The sequence below is a fragment of the Electrophorus electricus genome, chromosome 19, assembly GCF_013358815.1.
Source record: "Electrophorus electricus isolate fEleEle1 chromosome 19, fEleEle1.pri, whole genome shotgun sequence".
Classification (NCBI taxonomy): domain Eukaryota; kingdom Metazoa; phylum Chordata; class Actinopteri; order Gymnotiformes; family Gymnotidae; genus Electrophorus; species Electrophorus electricus.
This window is the reverse complement of record NC_049553.1, coordinates 4,472,664-4,493,055: the sequence shown is the minus strand read 5'-3', so window position 1 is coordinate 4,493,055 and position 20,392 is coordinate 4,472,664. Positions and strand designations below refer to the sequence as shown.

General features: G+C 39.9%; 1 protein-coding gene across 4 annotated transcripts in view; it reads left to right on the top strand.

Annotated features, from left to right (window-relative positions):
• LOC113577343 (collagen alpha-1(XXV) chain) overlaps positions 1 to 20,392 on the top strand; it is a 136,230-nt gene that overhangs the window by 97,830 nt on the left and 18,008 nt on the right. For 3 of the 4 annotated variants that reach the window (XM_027009934.2, XM_027009933.2, XM_027009936.2), the window contains exons 10-18: positions 1,371 to 1,397; positions 3,424 to 3,468; positions 7,301 to 7,345; positions 7,907 to 7,933; positions 9,374 to 9,418; positions 15,535 to 15,567; positions 15,694 to 15,729; positions 17,031 to 17,075; positions 20,142 to 20,204. In XM_027009934.2, coding sequence (XP_026865735.2) covers positions 1,371 to 1,397; positions 3,424 to 3,468; positions 7,301 to 7,345; positions 7,907 to 7,933; positions 9,374 to 9,418; positions 15,535 to 15,567; positions 15,694 to 15,729; positions 17,031 to 17,075; positions 20,142 to 20,204 — 366 coding nt within the window. The remainder of the gene's footprint in view (positions 1 to 1,370; positions 1,398 to 3,423; positions 3,469 to 7,300; positions 7,346 to 7,906; positions 7,934 to 9,373; positions 9,419 to 15,534; positions 15,568 to 15,693; positions 15,730 to 17,030; positions 17,076 to 20,141; positions 20,205 to 20,392) is intronic. The other variant, XM_027009935.2, reaches the window with a different exon arrangement.

The following is a 20,392-nucleotide window of genomic DNA, read 5'->3' as shown; positions in this document are numbered from 1 at the left end:
AGAGGAGAGGAAAATAGCTCTCTATCATTTGAATCAATGCCTTATAATTATATTCTCATTTATGTTCTTTCTTTAAATCAATGACAGATCCTGTAAATGCTAGAACAAAGCTTTGGTTTAAGACCTGTGTAGAATATATGGTAGGCAAGATGTAATGTCTGTAGGGAGAGACCACAGGCTGTCGGCAGGCATATGGACAATCTCATGCTCCTAATGCACTATTTACTGAGAAATCCATCACACGGGGGGACAGAGGGAGTGCTAAATTTGATACATCCAGTATGGCTTGAGCGTGTCCTCAATATACACCATGATTCATCGCCATGGTCAAACACAGGGCCGACATTCAATTAGACTGCACAAGCCAAGATCTGTCAAACAGATAACGGCATTCTCGATCCATGCCATGCTATGGCCTTGTGCAGGGCAGCGCAGGCATCCTCTGAGGAATCAGGAGACCTGTTCTGATGAGCCAAATGACAGTTTCGTACTGTTAAACAAGGGGCACAAGTCTTTATTTGTTTTGGTTTTGGCAAGCGTATGCATGGTGAGAGAGAAGCAGGGAGGCTGATAAAGCACAGCGGCCCCGTGACGTCCATGGGGCCAAGGCTGTTGGGAGACAGAACCTTGACTTCTTTTGTCTCCCAGTCCTGTCCTGTCACTCATGGATTGTTCTGAGGTGGACGAAGTCCCTCATGCAGACTCAAGTTACACTGTGGCCTTCTGACCCTGTCTGACCTCAAGCAGGGTTTAAGATGTCCTCACACTGAGAAAGAACTCTTGTTGTAATCACCAGGGAGGATATTCTAGTGAGTGTTCACACATACCTGGCCATTCAACCCCACTTTGGACCCCCTGGAGGGCAGGATATTGGGGGCAAGAAACACTTTAGTTGCCCCTTACGCCAGACATAGTAATCACTTACTGTTGTGGACTTCTGTGCAGATAAGTATCTTATATCTGAACCATGCAACTACAATATTCTGCACCAACAACAGGACAGGATAAGGTTGTCACAAAAAAATAAAAAATAAAATAAAATAATAATAATAATAATAATAATAATAATAATAATAATCGCCCAGATAGTGGGCATCATCAGAAATGAGATCTTATTAAAGACTACAGTTCGTAATTCTGATTCTGCAAAGGAACAGGCTAAATGAACAGCACAGCTTTTCTTTTTTCCATTCAAATCTGAAACAAGGCTTCGATTGTGATTTTTGTTTCAACCAAAAGGCCTCGGGGCTTACTTTAACTATGTGCAAACTTTGCTTGGGCAGGGCGAATAGTCTCTAAAGACTGGGCTGGCAGAGCAAGCTGTATTATTTCATGCCTTATGACTCCTTTTCTGTCTTCTTGTCTTTCAGGGACCTGAGGGCCCTCCAGGAACCAAGGTAGAGTACAAGCCAACTTTTACAAGCCAGATTGCTATTCCTTTTTCAAATATCTTTGGTGGCAAGTGAGTGACTTGTCACAATGTTAATTTAGCAAGAAGCATAAATATGCATTCATATTAGGTGGAAATGCTGATATACATACTGATATATGCACTTGAGCACTATATCTTGTGCATATAATATGGCTTTGTTTGAAGGTTACTAGATGCAGGGTGCTGACTGAACTGCAGAAAAGGCTTGAACCAAGAACAGTTTTTTGAGCAATAAACAATAGCTTGCAATTGGGCACTTTGCAGAGAGCAACTGAAGGCAAACAATAAACATGATGGAAATTTCACTGGAGCTGTGGAACAACAAAGAAAGTAATGTAAAAAATGATATATAATGACAAAATGCATTGGTGCAAAAATAATCTGAAGTAGTAAGGCCAGTCAGATATTTTGTGTTCTGAGTATTCCTTCAACTCTCATTTTCATAACTGCCTTTTAGATTAATTTAATTCTTGTAAAGTCATCCCCTCTCAGAGGGGATTCAAAAACAGAATCACGATGAAACCAGTCTTTAGATGATTTGACAGGTTTATCAGTACACATTATGGCAAAACAGTGCTGAGTTGAGTAATTATGTGAAACCCTAGTTGCAAACACATGAAAATGTTAGGAGAGGTGAACCATGTCTGCCTTATGTTTATGTTTTAAAGTGAAATGTCAGTTTATAGGTACAGGAAGCAACATTAAAAGGTTGAACTTTTCCACTTTAAGCTAAATGTAAGACATTTACCTTGCTTACCTTGATGCGAAAGAAACATGATTATGTCAAGATATAGCCTAGTGGGATTAGGAAGGGAGCGCAGATGGTTTATCGAACGGATTCTTGTTCTTGCAAACACTGTGGACAATAAAGTGCACTTATAAACTTATAAAACAAGCAAAGGTCTCTCTTACATATATAAAAAATATTCCAGGTTAGATATGTAACCTGTTAGATGTGTAGAGGAGCAAATAAACAGACAAAGGTCCTTCATCAGCTGTGCAAGTAAATATCAGACAGATCAGTATACATATGTGCACACATACACACATGGAAAATCAGTTTGAGGGTCTGGGAAGTAAAACAGATACAGCACAGTGATTCTGTCTTGCCATCAAGTTGTTCCAAGTGTTTTCCAAAGTAAGATAATTAGACACTCCTTCTGTAATCACCAGACTCCCCCATTACTCAGGGGTCCAATGACACATGGCTGCATTAATGACTCATAAAGTATTCGTTCCAACTAAGGCCCTCATTCGCTTAGCCCCAGGTTACACCCTCACTGCCAACAGAAACTCTTTCCTCTGTGCTCTCTTACTGGATCTCATTCATTAAAAAAATATTTTGATCTGTTTTCCTTTGCAAACTGCTGATGGTACAAATAAGAGATGTTAATGAGCTCTGAATTTACATCCATTTTTTTATAGTAAGAGAATGGTTAATGAAAATACCATACCTTGCTCCACACTGGTAAGGTTATATTGCTAAAGTGAAGCATCTGTTAACCGCAACATGTAGAGTGTTAGGTAATTAAAGACTCCAATCCATTGCTAGACAAGCTCAAAACCATATAAACACAGCAGAGTTCTGTCTAGTCAGTGCCCCCTGTGCCAGGCCTCCTTTGCTAGCCTCAATACACAAAATATTTGTTCTGGCACTCTTAACAACCCATGCTCAGTGGTCAACAGGGGAATCAAAGGCTTTAAGTGCTTGTGGCTTCTATTTTTAACTCAGTCTGTTAGCACTGCTGTGTCTTGTAAGGCCCCACAAGAGAGACATTTCACACTTTGATGAGGAGCTGTTCCCTTTTTGAACAGTGGTGCCAGTTTGTTGCTTGGTTAAAGTGTTTATTGAGGAGATATGAGCACAACTCTGAGATGTTTACCAACCAAATAAAGATGAACAGAAAAGAAAGCCAATTTCAAGACTTTCAAGGGTGTCATTTGAATTGAATGTTATTTTTTAATTGTTCTAATCTGTTTTTAACTTGTAGGGTTCCATAGGGCCATCTGGCATCCCAGGTATCGATGGATTAAAGGTAAGATTACAGATTACTTATGCCATGTAATTATGTAGCCTAAATCGTAGGGTCTGGAATAGCGATTTCAGCTCACTGCAAACCATATTATATTTGTTATTATGGCTCACCAACCTTCTGCCTTAAGGCTTTAATAATACCCATATCTAAGATCTAAGGGGGTTAAAATGATTTCCTGTCTAACCCTTTCAAGGCTGGAACAAACCTGGTCAACTAAGTTTACAGTCTGTCTCGTCAACTCCAACTGAATAATATCCCAGTATTAACACACAAAAACACAACACCACTGAGTCCTTTATTTAAAATTTTTTTTTTAAAAGCCTGAAGGCCTAATCTCACTGCCTCACTAACACTGGCCAAGTAAAACATACCCAGAGAACAGACTGATAGCAAACCCTGAGCTAATCCCGAAGTTGTTATGCAATTGTTTTGAGCAAATCCGGTCCTCCTTTGCTTCCAACAGCATTATTTGATATGTTATTGCATCTTCCATGTTGAGTTGTACCTCAATCAAAATTTTTAAATTTCCACATGGTTATGAGAGAATGAAAAAAACATCAAAGTAGGTGTACTTTGTAGACACACAATAGGTATTACGTTTAAAAAGATAAGAAAAGACAAACTAACCGCACACTGATAAAAACCTTTCTGATTGGAGCCACCTTCACTTAGGAAACAATGTAAATCCCAGTTCCATAGATGAGTTTGAAATATGGGGTTAGGCTTAATGAAATGGAGCTCTGAGGCTATACCACCTTATTAAAGCTGTGCAAGTGCTTTATTGTCATTTATAAGTTGTAAAAGATTCCTACAGTGGAGTTTTAATTTGGAGCGCTCAGAGATCAAAAGAAAATACAGAATATTAAATGGAAACTAAAAGTGAATGAAAACCAGAAAATAGTCATTTATATTTAAAGAATGAATGTTTGGAGCATGAGAAAAGCAGAGAGAGAGAGAAAAAGAGATTCAGAACCTTTTTGACAGAGGTCCTTTATCAGATGTGCAAGCAAAGTGCCTTCCAAAAAATATATATATAATTTATATATATATATATATATATATATATATATATATATATATATATATATATATATATATATATATATATATATATATATATATATATATATAGTTTACACAGAGGAGGTGTGGGTCAACCTGAACATAGAAACATAATGAGTTTGTTGAATGAGTGACTCCAGTCCCCCATGATTAGTACATTCTAGTCAGTCTGCATTTCCTCTATGATGGTGAGATCAGCACTGATAGTCTTATATGCTGTGTGTACCACTCTCCAGTTTTTTTTTCTAAGGGAAAAACATGTCCACGTTGCCTTACCTCAATGTAATCATAACTAGATAGTAAATCTCCAAATGTGAACTTATGCAAAATGATTTGTGATGTTAACATTGGACCCCTCATATTTAACTCTTACAGAACATACAATCACTGTCATACCTTTCAACACTGTGCTGTGAAAAAGAGGAAGCCACTGGCAAATGGCTGCTGTCAATGTTCCCACTCCCATATACCCCTACAGCACAGCTTAATAGAATAAATACAAGGGTGTGAATGTAAAATTACTTTTAGACTTAAATTCATAGCATATAGTAAAATCCATTTACAAAGATTTTATTTACAAAGTGTACAAAAAATTACATCACAAAAAAAGTAAAGTAAAGTAAAAAAAAAAGTAAAGTAAAAAAAGTAAAGTAAAAAAAAGTAAAGTAAAAAAAAGTAAAGTAAAGTAAAAAAAGTAAAGTAAAAAAAGTAAAGTAAAGTAAAAAAAGTAAAGTGCAAACGTGAGAGATGAGTTTGTGTAATGAGGAGATAGACTGACCAGTTAATTAGTAACACAATTACGTGCTTATGACCCCTAACAGAAGGGTATAGCAAAGGCAAACGCTTAAAGAACAATAACCGACCTGGACTGTCACGGAGTGACAAATAACACAAAGAACTTGTTCCGCATGACTCCACAGCTTGTCCTTGTTTAGCAGAGTTAGCTAGTTAGCCTGTCTGATAGCGTCGTTTTCCCTACCGTGCTCTACGCTCGAGTTGGCCCAACAGGTCTTACAAAACGCATGGTGTGTGTTGACATGGCTAGTGGTTAAAAAGGGGAAAGGTCTCACACCAAGGGGACTGGAATTTGCAAGCGTATTCCTTCTTCTTGGGAACATTTTCTTCCATTTGAGCTACAAACGGAGCAGAAGGGGGGATTCTGCTCACGTCAGGCAGGGGGCATTTGCGTGTGCTTACATCCGACTCTGGTTTACAAATAAATCGTATGTTCCCAAAAATCAAATATCACTTTTCTTCTCTTAATAACATTAAAAACATTATTGCCACACCATTTAACAAAGGCAATATCTCCCCTGTACTTGAATTTATAACTAGCAGTGATAAAATCACAGACGTGTAATCTGCAAAGCCAATAGTTAAGTATGCAGAGCGAGCCAAGCAGTGATCATAAGACAAGTCCTGAGGAGTCTCTGCTGCGCGCCAGAGCAGAGGGCGCAGGATCATTAACCTTCACTCTTTGAGAGTCTAGATAACAAGGACACAATGTGCCCTTGATGTGAAGCTGCATTCTGTCATAGTGCCCCTACTTGCATGCTAAAGCTCCCTCTTGTGGACAATCTTCAGTCTGCTAAACATGTGTGAATGAGCACCAAGCCAGCTTTTTTTTGGGCGGGGGGAACGGTGACAAAAGACCTCCTATTGCTGGACCTTGAACACCAGATTAAAGGGGATGATGATACTGAAAGCCCAACTGGAGTCAATGAACAGCGTCCAGATGCATGGGCCCCTGCATGCTAGCGACATACAGAGCTGCTGACAGGACAAAGGCCCTGCCTCCTCAGCCAAACGCTTCTGTGCATACACCAGCTGGCCAGCAGTGTGTGTTCTTTGGAATTAGTGTCTTGGTGAAGTTGAAGTGACACCCGCTACAGATCGTGTGAAAAGTGCCATTAATAGCTCAAACATTAATAGCTCAAATTGTCTGTGAAAACAAGGGCTAGATGTGTAGAGGATGCTTTGATAACCTCCGCAAGGGACTATATTATGCCTACAGGCCTTGTTTTGGTTTGACTTTGCAAATACAGCACTCACCTCAGCTTCTGACAGCAGTAAAGAGACACACGTTTACAATTCTTTCAGAATGAGATACAGATTACCTTAACTTATTTTAATCAATGCACTGAACCTGTTCATCTCCTATAGCAACATCTTATGTCTGCAGTCAACAGATGATCTCTTCTTGCGTAAAATTAAAAGCCTCAAGCTTTGCCACAATTATCCATTATCTTTAGAACTGTACTGCATCTCCAGCTTCAATATATGTGACATCTTTGCATCTCTAATAGTCTTTTATCAAATCCCATGTAAGTTGTTTTTTAATAAAGTGTGACACTGTCTGAATCGCAGATCGGAAGCAATGCTACTCCTCACTTACCTTGATGCTCTTTTTGGCAATTGCATCCTGTGCCTATTTGCTCTGCTGGGCAGAAAGCAGAGTTAAGTACAGAACTGCCTAGACATACGTCTTGAATGTCCCCTAATCCTAACTGATCATAAACAATAAGATCTGTGGCATATTACACAATCAAAGTGACTGGAACGAAGAAAGAGAGCAGCGCACACGAAAATGCCACGCTTCCCCGCCGTCTTCTACCACTGCACGTGAACACAAATGAAATCGATGTACGGCAGCTGACCGTGAGCCTTCTGAGATCTCAACCTGTGCCCTCATGGTCTTCTTGCTTACCTTCCTCCCATTTCCTGTGTGGAGGGCTCGAATAGGTCACCTTGTGTGTTCTGTTGTCTGTAGGGCGAGATTGGTATGCCGGGATTAGATGGAATCCCTGGCGCCAAGGTTTGTGGCACTTACTGTACTTGATTCCTCTCCAACCACGAGATCCATTTCATATCTTAAACATTGCTGGACATTGTGTCATTAAACACAGTGGATTTTTGTAAGCATCACACCACCACAGATGCTCTGACATCTGCTAAAACTGCCATGTGATTCTACTAAGACGTTGCCATTGTGGTTGCAAGAAATTACAATAATTGAATGTTATCAACCACTGACAAAAATATTTTCATTCCCCTGGATTCCCATACAAATGTAGATGTTCATCAGTACAAATATTTACATCTCATTTCACAATACTGTTACCTGTGTCACCATTGCACACTGTCTTACTTAATGTGTCTTAGTCTGAGTGTTTCTCTAAAACTGAGTCACATCAGTTGAAGAATAGGTCGTTTATTATTGCTGACGTTATCTGTGGATAGAGTATCTGTAACACGAGCTTCATCCCTTAATTAAAACTTATTCAAGATAGGATCTATCCAGGCTAGGTGTATTTTATCTCACTAGAGCCCTTGCTGACCCTTGAACATTAACATGTGGTGCTTTCTTCCCCAACAGGGTGACAAAGGGGATCAAGGTGAAAAGGTAAAGTTCCTCCATGAATTCTCAAGGCAGGATATCAGTGTCCCAGACAAGCCATGTCAAGCTCTCTCTCCAGAATGATATCAAACAGCAAACTCACAATGCAGATCAATAATAAATCCAGCTAAATGGTATAACAGCCATGGCTAGCCAAGAAGTTACATATGCAGTTCCCTATCCTTAGATTGGCATCCACCTTGATCAATACAAATAACATTACAACTCTCTCTCTCTCTCTCTCTCTCTCTCTCTCTCTCTCTCTCTCTCTCTCTCTCTCTCTCTCTTATATATATATATATATATATATATATATAAAATCCAGATCAAAGTGTTAAGACAGAATTGCACCTTGTCAGTGTATCTATGCTCATTAGCCACACTGAAACAAACCCCTTCCTAAAAACAAGAGGCCTGAGCAATCCAACTAAGGAGGTGTCCTAAATCGTGTTTTTTGGCTAATTTTGTTATTATTAAATTGACCAAAGGCCTAATCAGTAAATAATTTGATTGTTTATGTTGCTCATATGCAAATAAAGAACTGACATCCACCCCGGCACATCTCACAGCACCAGACTCGTGTCTATTCACTACCAAAAAATGTTGAAGATAGAAAATGTACAGTGGTGATGAAGAGGTAGGGAGAGACTTTGTGAGTCAGTCTCTGGTAGTGCTTTGTCACATTGGTCAGGGCAGCAGTAACAAGCATCTCTCAGTCTGGACATATGCAGATTTATGGTCCCCCCCCCCCCCCCCCCCCCCCCCCGCCCCTTCCAAAAAAAAAAAAAAAACCATATCAAGCATGAGAAGAAAAAGGATTAGAGGACTGGCAGTATAATTTACACAAACCATGCCAGCGCAAAGGCATTTCCTTCCAGTCAATGTGTCAGTTTTAATCATTTTAATACTTTGAATCATTTTATTTTAATAATAAAGATAGAATACTATAAAATGTTCACAGTATATTTTCAGAATTGCTGTCATCCACATTACCTGACATCACCCTGCCGTGCACACCATGAGATGGGCTCTAGTCTATTATGGTACAGTTAGTGAATGCAACTTTAGTACAGGTGTGTCTAATAAAGTGGCCATGTAGTGTAGGTAAAAGGTAGGTGGCCGGCATGTGTAAGCACCCCTGCCTGTTTACTGCATATTTATAAACTTAAACCTTTACAAACTTTATAAACTTAAGCTAAGCATGCTGCCAGTAGTCTGGCATTGTGCTTCAAAAAAAAAAAGCACAAATCTGCCCTGCTGGGTTTTTAGTTTTCTCATTCACAATGTTGCTAGCCCATTATCACTAATCTGAAATGAATGATACTGCCTAACAGTGATAATGCTCTAAAATCACGAAGGCCCAATAGAGGCTGGATAATTGAGCGGTAGATCTTACTGAACTCCTGCGTGGTGGTTTAATACTGTGTGCTCTGCCTTTTTATCCAGGGCGACCTGGGAGAGGAGGGCCAGAAGGGAGACCCAGGCGAGAAGGTAAACCTGCACATTTAGAGGCATATGGAATTGATGACTTTGACACTTAAAAACAAACTAAAGTGCCAGCACAGGAAAAAAGTTGCAGTCTGTCAAACACATGCTGCATAGTCAAGACGTTGTGTACATCAGCGCCTCTAGTAATACCTCTGTTGGGCTGTTGCTAAGTTGTAAACCAACTCATAAGACTTAGATCAACACAATTGCTGTTGTTTGTTCCATGTTGGAATGCTCTGTGCTGGCTACAACGATTCCCAAACATGTTGGACATTTGCCTACTTCTAAAATTGCAAGACACCAAGAGAAAGATACCAGTAAACTATTTACCTCCCTACCATCAACAAATGAGGATATATAAAATTATCCACGTCCACAACGATACTGTGGTTCTCGAGGGTATTTTCTGAAAACTGCATTCACTTGGTGAGGACAGACTGACAACGCAACAGGACAGTACTCATTGTCTATTTATCAATTTCTTACGTACTAGTATCCAACCATATTGATATGGTTAACTTTATGGACATTCTTAGTTAAGGTGGTAGTGAGTACTGTGGCCAAATTATAGAGGCATTGTAGTAAACAGATGCAGGACCTTTTCCATGCATGGAAAATAGCTCTGAAAAGAAAATAGGGCATGATAAAACTTTGTTGCTTTAGAAAGACTTTGATCTTGACTACCTAGCTGCAATAAAGTAGCTTAACCAAAGGGGGAAAAAATATGAATACGGAAGTTGGTCTCATGGAAAATGAAATGCCTTACAGCTTTTCTCTGCAGACAAGCAGAAAGCTCCTATTGTACTCTAGTATCTAGAAAACAGAGGGAACAGGACTGAAAGCCTGTAAGCCTCCAGACATTAATCATGGTGTCCGTATAGTATAACCCTGCACATATGAATTACATCTCAACATTAGTGCCTTTTCAGGAGTAACTGGAAACGACACATAGTGAAATAATGCAAATCTGTTGAGTCCAGTCTTAGCTCATGTGTTCCCTTAATATTTAAAACAAGATGGTTCAAATCAGATGTAGTTTGAGAGCCAAATGTGAACCATTTCAATTTGATAGGATTCACTAGGAAAGCAAAGGACATGCACCGTCTAGAGTGTGCACATGTCTAAGAGAGATGGGAGAAAGTCATCATCAATAGAGTGATTCACTCTGTGTCACTTAATGATACACACTTAACGACATTGTTCCTGCCAGATTAGCCATCATGTCCTGTCAAGACTTAGAATTGATGAGAACAGGCATGCAACTTGTGACTCACCACTAAGTCCATAAGACCTGGGGACCTGTCTGTACAGTTAAAATACCCTTACTCATGATATGGAGTCAATGTCTGAAGTTTTCCACAAGTTTTTGGCAATAACTCATTGTGAAAATCTAACAGTGGATGTGTCCAACTTGGGCATGCCAAGCTTTGAATTTCTAAACCCAAGGAGAATATAATGCAGTCTGGCCGCAAAGGTAGCACAGTGGCACCTGAGCAACATGGGGAGAATAAATGATGATACCATGGATTGAGACTTGCAAGAGCATTTCTGGATGTACGATACGGTCTGTAAAAGCATGAAGGGACCAGAATGAATGCGAGAAAAGAATGCTGGCCTTGGAAGTGTAGATCTGATACCAGCTTTGTGGTGAAAAATGTTTGTGATGCTTAATAACAACGAAATGCCATACCCACATGGACTGACCTTGGTTACTTTCTAAGGGTGAAACTACACCAGTACGATGGGCAAAAATGGTAAACATCTGTATATTGTAGTGATAATCCACAGAAAAGATGTCTTCCTCACTCTGCTCAAGAGCTTAGTTCCTGGTCCTTAAACATGCGTGTAAATATTTAACAGGGTGTGAAATATGCTGTGACTCGCAATGCAGGGGCAGCTTTTATTTAACCTTTGTTCACAGAGATGGGAGAGCACTGTTCTCGCCAAAACACTGCAGAAATAAAGTCTGCAACTGGTTCACACACAGGCTGTGGAGGATGGCGTCTCAGCCAACTGCATAGTCTCCTGGCTGCGAGTCACGATCACGAGGTCATAGCCTACAACCTGGCATCTGGCAGTGAGCAGCTGCTGGCAGTGCCACACTTGCCTCTGAACCATCGAGGACCTCCTTGGGTCCAGATTCTCGTGTTCCATTCAGAGCAATCATTAAGAGGCCAGTTTTAAACAACCCAGCCGAACTGTAGTCAATCTTCTGTGGCAGAAGTTGCGTTCACTGCATGGCTTCGATCACGTGGGGTCAGGTGACCAGAGTGCTCCAGAAGTAATGTTACCTAGCACCTGATTAGCGCAGAATGAAAAAGAAATAGAATGCCATTGATTCTTAAGACCTAGCTCGTGTGCACTTTTTGTACCATTAGTCGAGTCCTGTGACTGCATCAGTAGCTGCCTCTCCTTTCTGTCTGAACTTATCAGGTCATCACCACAAAGACTGACCTGCTTCAAAACATGCAGGCCTCTCCCGCGGGTAATGCAACAGCGCCTCTGAGCACGCTTTTCCTTTCTGCTTTCCGGTGGTCCTCTGCCTTGAAGCGTTTGGATACTGCATGTCAAGTATGCAATCTTATGGTTCTCCGCCTGTCAGGAGCTTGTCAGATTCTTCGCCTGGTAATAACATAATGACATGTAATTTCAAAAGTCAAAGTGCCGTCAAGTGCTGCAGAGCTGCTTTACAGTCGGTACCTTCTGTAATCATCCTCACCATCACCCCCAGCATTCTCCATCAAATCTTTTTGTGCTGATTAACTGCTGACATCTCTATACAATTCAAACTCACATTTCTATATAATCCAAGCTCACATCTGACATGTCATGTTAGTCTATGCAGACTTGACCAGGGGCAATGAATGTAACTGCAAGGTTTTTAAAATATGTACCAGGCACCGGTCATTTCTGATAGCTACTTCTGCAGATTGTAGTTTCCATTCTAAAAGTCAAGACAGACAGTTCGGTTGTGTCCAGATGTGATGAACAATTACCAGTGTAAATGTCTGCCAAAAATCAACAGGTGTGCAGCGGAATGCACTTTGAGGTATGATGTTTTAATGTTTATACTGCTCTATAAAGTGAAAATGAGATGAGCATTGTCTTGGGGCGTTCAGACATGCCATTTTAAAATAATCCTTCTTAAAGTTTTCTTTACACTTTATCACCCATTTCAGCATCAAGGGTTCATCTACCACTGTGCATCAGCTCACAGAAACAGCCATATAAAATGGAATGAAGGTGATGGAAGAAGTCATGAAGGTGGTAGGTTAAACAGGATGGGATTCTTAGCCATATCCAGCTGTAACTGTTAACACAGTTTATGGCTAACCGGAAAAAAAAATGCCACAGTTAAGTATGCCTTGTGCACTCCAATAAATGACTCCCATAAAAGCCAAGGCAGGCATTCCTCAGCGACTTCTGAGCACAGAGCGTATGTGAAGTGGAACCACAAATTCACCACCAGGCAGAAGGCCCAGCCTCACCCCTTTCTCTTGTTCCCACCAGGGCTAATTGCTTGCTGCCCCTTTGCACATGCAAGCCCCCAAAACCCTCTCCCAAGTGTTGTTATTGGCCACATGTTTTTGCTTCTGTTGTTCCACTAAGAAAAAATATGATACACCCCAATGAAAGTGCCTGGCATGTTCCCCCCAGGTTGATTATTGAGCAGGACTGTACAGAGACATACAGGAGTCTACATACAGGAGTTGGTCGTGTCTTTGGGTAGCTACGGGACATGGCTACAGCACTTTGACTGCACATTGAGAGTATCTGTGAAGGACCCATTTGGTGAGAGTTACCATGCACCCCTGAAGACAAGCCAGGCCTTTTTTTTTACAGTATCTTAAGGGATTCTTTGTCAGTTGCATAAAAGATGGGAAAAACACTGAAGGTTCAAGGGGTAGGATCTTTTATGTTTAAAGTTATATTTGTTTCAAGCCACAGTAATAATTTTCAGAGCATATGAAAGACCGTCAGCAGAATTCTCTGAGGTACTGACATTACAAAGTTTGGGGCTGAAACAAAGTATGGTGTCACTTCTAATTTAGCTGACACAGAGAAAAAAATGAATAACCGACTGACTACTGTTATTTCATTTTAACCAAGCTTTCATAACATTCAGTCCCAACATTTGTATCATCTTCAACAATCTGCTAAATCATAAGAAATTCTCAATGTTCACAGAAATTGTCAAAAACACTGAGCATTTTTGTAGAATTTCAAATTTCTGTAAGAGGAGTATACATTCAAGAAAACAGTTGCATTAGTCAGATTAGATGTCTCAGCAGGCCAAAATATGTACAAAAACACAGCTGCTTGTACTATTAACAGCAGTGGGGGCTTTTGCAAGTAAAAGACCAATCACTCCACCTCTCTGGAAAGAGACGGAATAAAATATACAGTATTTTGCAAACAACTAGAGGCCAGACCCATAAAATGAGGTCCTAATATATCGACTGAAGTTCAACACAGGCAGCAGAGAGGGACCCAGACGTGGTAACCAGATGTGGATAAGGGTCGGCGGGCATTCCTTTGAAACACAGCAGGTCAGAATAATGAGCTAGTCCACTGGAGCTTCCAGTGCTCTGGTGCCATGACCCTGCAGGGAATAAAGATTCTAAAATCAAATCTTGCATCCTAAAGCTTGCATTTTCACACCAATGCTCAAATACAGTTAAATCAGCTAATGCTTAGATAGCAAGCTAAACGCAGCTAACATCAGCTACCTAGCCAGCAGATATCCATTAGGTTTAGGTTAATCATCTCACTAACTCTCTGCTACTGACCTTAACTGTTACAGCTGCGGATTCACAAACCTGAAACAACATCTTTCTGCCATTGGTCAATTATCACGCTGCTAAAGCTGAAAAACTTTCAGTGGGTGGTAGCTGAGGTTGACTGTTCTTCAAAGCCATTCTTATAGCCATAGTTGCTTGCGCAATGAGATGAGGTGACAGTCTGAATGAAACACAAAACACGGAATACACCCCCACCTCCTCTTCCCCCATGACAAAGTTAGGACAAACCTATAGATGGTGATAATGCCCCAGTAATAACATTTTTGGCTCCACTGATTTGCTGATCCAGTAAGCGTGACAGAGGTGAAATGACCCAGAACTGAAGTCATTTGTAAGATAACCTCACCACCTGCCACTTCACTGATGATGTACAGGTAATAACTGCTATGAACGGGCTTATAACCCATGTGTGAGCCATGACTATTACCCAGCTTATAGCTGCTCATCTTTCACCTATCTGACATTTTTCAATCTCAAGCCATATATTACCCAGGTCCTTTTTCCTAATATTTTACTCTGTAGATATTTTCAATATTTTTGCTGGCTGTCAGGGTCAAGGGTGTGTGATGCAAATTATTTTATTGGACAGTGATCTCATGACCTCAAGTCATACATCTTTGATTTATACAAACAATGATAAACACATTCTTTTATAATTTATTTAAATGCTAATTAAATATTATGGTCTCACTGGGTATTAGATTAAGTCTTTTAAATCATTTGTAATATTGTTTATGCTTGGACATTTTAGTGCTTTCTCGGACAGTATATCATCCAGAAAGTATAGCTATTGTAGGATGGACTTTGACAGATTCTCTGTTGCACCTGTGTATAAATTACATCAGCTCTCTCCTACTGACTGAACTCAGAAATCAAAATACACACTTTTCCGGATGTCAGTGATCTGCTTGGAAGCGCACACACTTAACTGGACACAGATGCTTTGCAGATCAGATATTTACAGTCTTATACAATATGTTGCTTTAAACACTTTTTTACTGGTCACAAATCCAGATGTGCTTGTGCAATAATTCTTTTTGGTGTCAAGCTGTTGTTTGTGGTTAAATTCTGCTAAAGCCAAAAGTAGATTTATTACAAGGGCATATTGTTCTGTCCTTGATGCTCAAGATGAGGACAGGGAAATTGTAGTGCGATTTTGAGGTGTATTCCTCCCTTCATACTCAATTATTCATAAACCTCATGAAAGGCAAGGGGACATGCATGTTTAAATGGGTCCTAAAGAGAGCCTCTTCCATAAGATTTGTCATGATAATTGTACTTGGTAGATGTGAAATTAAATCATTTTTAATTCTACAGGGCGATGCAGGATCTTCTGCTGCTGGTATAAAGGTAAATTGGAGTACAGAATCACTTCTGGCTTTAGGCTGCAACAGTCCTAAGTGTTATTGGTTTACTATACCTGTTACTGGGTTATTAATGTCATGCTTGGTCTTATGATTTAAATTTTCCTTACAGGGTGAACCGGGTGAGCCAGGGCGAAGTGGGCAAAAGGTAAAATGACAATACCTAAATGTGGCTCAGACCCATGCTAACATGTTTAATGAATTAGGTATATGCACAACTAGGCATAACATGTTTAATGAACTAGAGTACCTTAACGATAAACTGAGTATATTTTCTGACATGTTAGGCTAGACATTGGAGTTGAGTCAGCATAGGTTTGCTTATGGTGCCACAAACTTAAGAGCAATTATTTCCTTTAACTCGCTTCCATGAGGTGATACGTAGTTCCAAACACACCTTGTTTTAATGTACAAACATACTCCTTCACCCAAAGCAACATTCATCAGAAATGGACACAGAAATAGCATTGAAAGTTTGTTTCAGTGATTGCTTAGGCTGCTTTGTGCATTGTATTGTGCTGTTTACTCCTTGGAGCCAAAAGTAACATCTGTTGATGGAGAATACAGGCAAAATGAGATTTTACAGGCTCTAGCACCACAGTGAGCCCAACATGGACACTGAATTTTGCACCACAGCCATTCTACCTATTTTCTTATGCAGTATCACACTGCATTTATATCTTGTTCCAATTGTCTATTAAAGAACTGTTAATCTTCAATGAATATTTCATACGCATGAAATCCAGTGAGGCTAGGGAGTGTAGCTATTTCTGTGGAGAACATTTAATCACATTTTCTATGCTTTAAGGATGTGCAGTGGAATTGTGCAACTCTCAATCTGTGGTCTGGGATCTATTTATCATGGCAATTTTAAAAATTGTTCCTACTCACATTCCATATGTGTATTCATTTTAATAGAGCATGAATGCCTAACTAACAATTACAATTTTTCTTTGACATGACGTTCATGCTTTTAAGGATTGAGCTTTTCTTCTTATACTTTCTCATGATATACTGAAGCCTTTACAGCAATAATCATATATCTGCATTTTTAATGAAGACAGATAGTGACCTCAGAGATAAGAATGAGTAGCCACAGAATTCAGAAACATGGTCTAACATTCCATTTTAAGGCTTTCTTAATGTTAACTTTACAAGCACGCTGTGACTAACTCACTATGAACTACCAAAAGTATTGCAATTCCCCAAAATGACTGCAAGATTTCCATGGAAACCACCCAACCGAAACATCATTAGATGCCCAGTGCCTCTTAGCTTTCAAAACAGAATCGCAATGATTGTCACAGTGATCAAACACTGAGGATTTAACATAGCGATGTAGTGGACAGTGTGGAAACCTTTCGCCCCTGAGCTGGTTTTCCAGGCTCATGGCCAGGGGTTGAGGCTTGGCTTGGCTTGGCTGTAATGTGTTGCACTTTTCCTGTGTAGGGAGAGCCAGGACTTCCAGGGCTACCTGGACTTCCCGGAATAAAGGTAAACGTTGCCGTGTCTTTGTCCTGACTCGACACAGAAAAAAAACAGTAGTGATGAATTAATTCCTGCTTAGTCAAAAAAAAAAAAAAATTGATCATGCAAAGTGAATTCATTAGGAGTTGATTTTAAGTGTGTGGTAATTCTGTAGGAGTTAACTTATCTGTACACTCATTCCCAGTTTGCAACTGCAGAGTGGCCAGTACAGTATCAGTCCAGCAACTCATTATTATTCCACTGCGCTCGTTGTGACAGCGTATCTACATATTGATTGCATTTTTTGGTTGACCAGATTTATTAGATTTATGGATTGAGCTTGCTAAGATTTATTTTAATTAGCTATCCAGACAAGGGCCAAAAGCAGCTCGCTGTGATTTGTGGTGAGTCATTTATGCAGTGCAAACAACAGAACAAAAGAGAAGAGATGGATCTTAGTCTAGACTTTTGAGAAGAGATGGGCTTTTCCACTGATAATACTGATTATATCCTTTCATCACCAGTCATCAAAGGCCAGATAGCCAGCTGATATGGTGTAGTGTACTTTTTTAATGTGCAAACATTTTATTTTAATCTATATAATAAATATTGCTCATTTCCATCTCTTGCCATGTATCGCTGTGTTACACCAATAGGGTCCTTTGCCTGAGCACCATAATGTGTGAATGTAAGGAATGCTTAAACAGGCACGAGATAACTTGTTGCTATTTTGGCTTGTTTGGCTGCAGCCCTTGCTTGTAACCTGTTGGTCTTGTAAAAAATACCCTCCCATTCTGTATAACAATTTTACTTAGGGGCTGACTGCTTTTGGATGCTAACCAGTTTTGCTAACGTAATGCCCATATGTTACTCTGAAATTGATGATTCTAGGGCAAATTTGTATTCATTTACTGCATGGTTACTTAGGTTGACAAATACTTACTATGATTAGTCTTCTGATGTAAATAATTAAAAGGCACATCAGATAAGAAGAAACTTCAAATATCAAACATACAGTACTATGCCACCTTAAGGTAACGAGAGATTTCTGTTGCTTTGGACTGGTACTCCAGCCTTGTGGATCTGACATTAAAGCGTAGAATGTCAGCTTTAATTTGAGAATATTTGCATCTACTTTCTCTGAATATAGAAATCACAGGCCTTTTTATACAGCGTTCCTTCCATTGGGGAAAATGAACACAATCTTAAACAAAACCGTCATCTTTAATACCGATGACCGCCTGAAGTCTGTGACATATGGTGAAACCACAAATTAGCTTTTGAGGCATTTGCTCACATCTGTGTAGTTAAGATGCTTCAGTTCAATTAAGAATTCAACCCACGGCTGTCATGTGGAGTCACCACCAGACGAGTGAGGCAGTATCCCTGGCAGTCATGCATATTCCCTGCCACTATGCTTCATAGATGAGGACGCATACTTTGGATCATGAGCACTTCCTTTTTCCCTCCACATTCCCCATCCTGTCACTCAGATACAGGGCAAAGCTTCGTTTCCTAGACGTTGTCCCAGAACTCTGAGTTTCACTCATCTGCAGTGGTGGCTGCAGTGGTGGTCTTCAAGCTGTTTGATATTGGTGTCAGTTTTACAATGATGGCCAGGGTATTCCTGCTTTTAATACCTAATGTCATGGCTATTTGTTCTGATTTATGATGGGCTCCTTTATTGGAATGTCCAGAGATGGGCCTCTGGATGCAAATGACACATCAGGCTCTCCTTTACATGTACTAATGATGCAGTGACACCGCAGGCCCAGAAACAAATGAGAAGATAATTGGTGGGTTACTTAATGGTTCCTGGCGGGGCTACATATAAAAGGGCTACCTGTTTCACATAATATGGATATAACCATCCTCAAATTAAAGCTGCCATTCTGTACTTTATTCCCATAGTCACTGATTTCAAATCAAGAAAGGCGGAAAACCCCAGCAAGCAATGACAATGAAAACTGTCGGTGTCCAGCTTAAGACTGCACTGTGTCATACTATACTCCTTTTCCCTGAACCTGTTCAGATTTTTAAATACAGGTTTTATGCTGGTATGGTGAGAAAAACTTTTCAACCCTACATTTGAGAGCACATATAACATTAGCAGATGGTTTTGTCACCTTTATGCTTTATAAACTAAAATAAAGTTAGTAAAGTTAATAAATTAGCCGGTTACTTAATGGTATTGGATGATAATACTTAATGGAAATGTGTATGCTGGAACAAATCTCATACACGCAATGAAAGGTTAGTGGGACAGGTAGAGGTAGTATGAAGAGACAACTGGCCCCCTTGAGAGCCCTGTCCGCTTCCATGAGGAAGCAGAAAGAGCCGCAAGTTCAACCTAACAGCACAGTCCGCCTATGTCATATGGAAGCATTAAATGTACTCCCTGTATACGTGCACAGTACATAGTCCCTGACTAACATATTCTGTGGTGTTAAATGTTTTACAAGGCACTGATGAAGAATATATGTATGTATGTTGGTATAAAATAGTACCAATCATTACAAAATGGCTTAAGAAGTTTTAGTTTTTCGTATTAAAAACAACACAGATGCCTGACCAGCGGGTACTGTGCAATCTGTATCTCAAAATAGCTTCCTATCCATGAACCTTGAACAGGTTTCCTCTGGCTGAGACTGTTTTGTGAAGACTGCACTCCTGCCAGCATAATATTCATGCCGCATCCTTTTCAGAGGCACAAAATCCAGTTTTACTGCGCAGAATGTATTATCAGCATTATGAATGTTATTGTCCTATCTCGGTGGCTGGCCCACCGTAAGACCCGACGCAGTTGTCTATGCTGTAGAGGCACCTGAAAGACTTTAAACTTACCAATAACCAATAAAATATGACAGATTTACATTCATTTCAGTCTTAAAATTTATCATGATGTTCCCATCCAAGATAAGCAAGCCATTAGTGTATATAAAACCCGCAACATTTATTTCTGGTTGACACTTTCGATTTAAATGTTTGGTATTTGAAGGTTCAGAGGTGATATTTATAGCTGTGCATTATGTATACTAAAACTTGAAGGTCGTCGTGTTTTTCTCATTTCGTACAACACTCTCCTCACTTCAGGGTGAGCCTGGATACCTTGGGCCTCAGGGTGAGCCAGGCCTACCAGGACTTCCAGGAACCAAGGTGGGTAGATACAGATGCTCAGGGCATTTTTTAAGTAAGCGACTGGACACTATAAATGCTGAACAGTTTAGTGTTTTGTAATTTCATCACAAAACGCATGTTTTTGATCGGCCTGTCTAAATGAAGGGTGTCTAAATAAAACAAGGAAATTTTAAGTTCTGTCAATCCAATCTGAAATTTCAGATTGG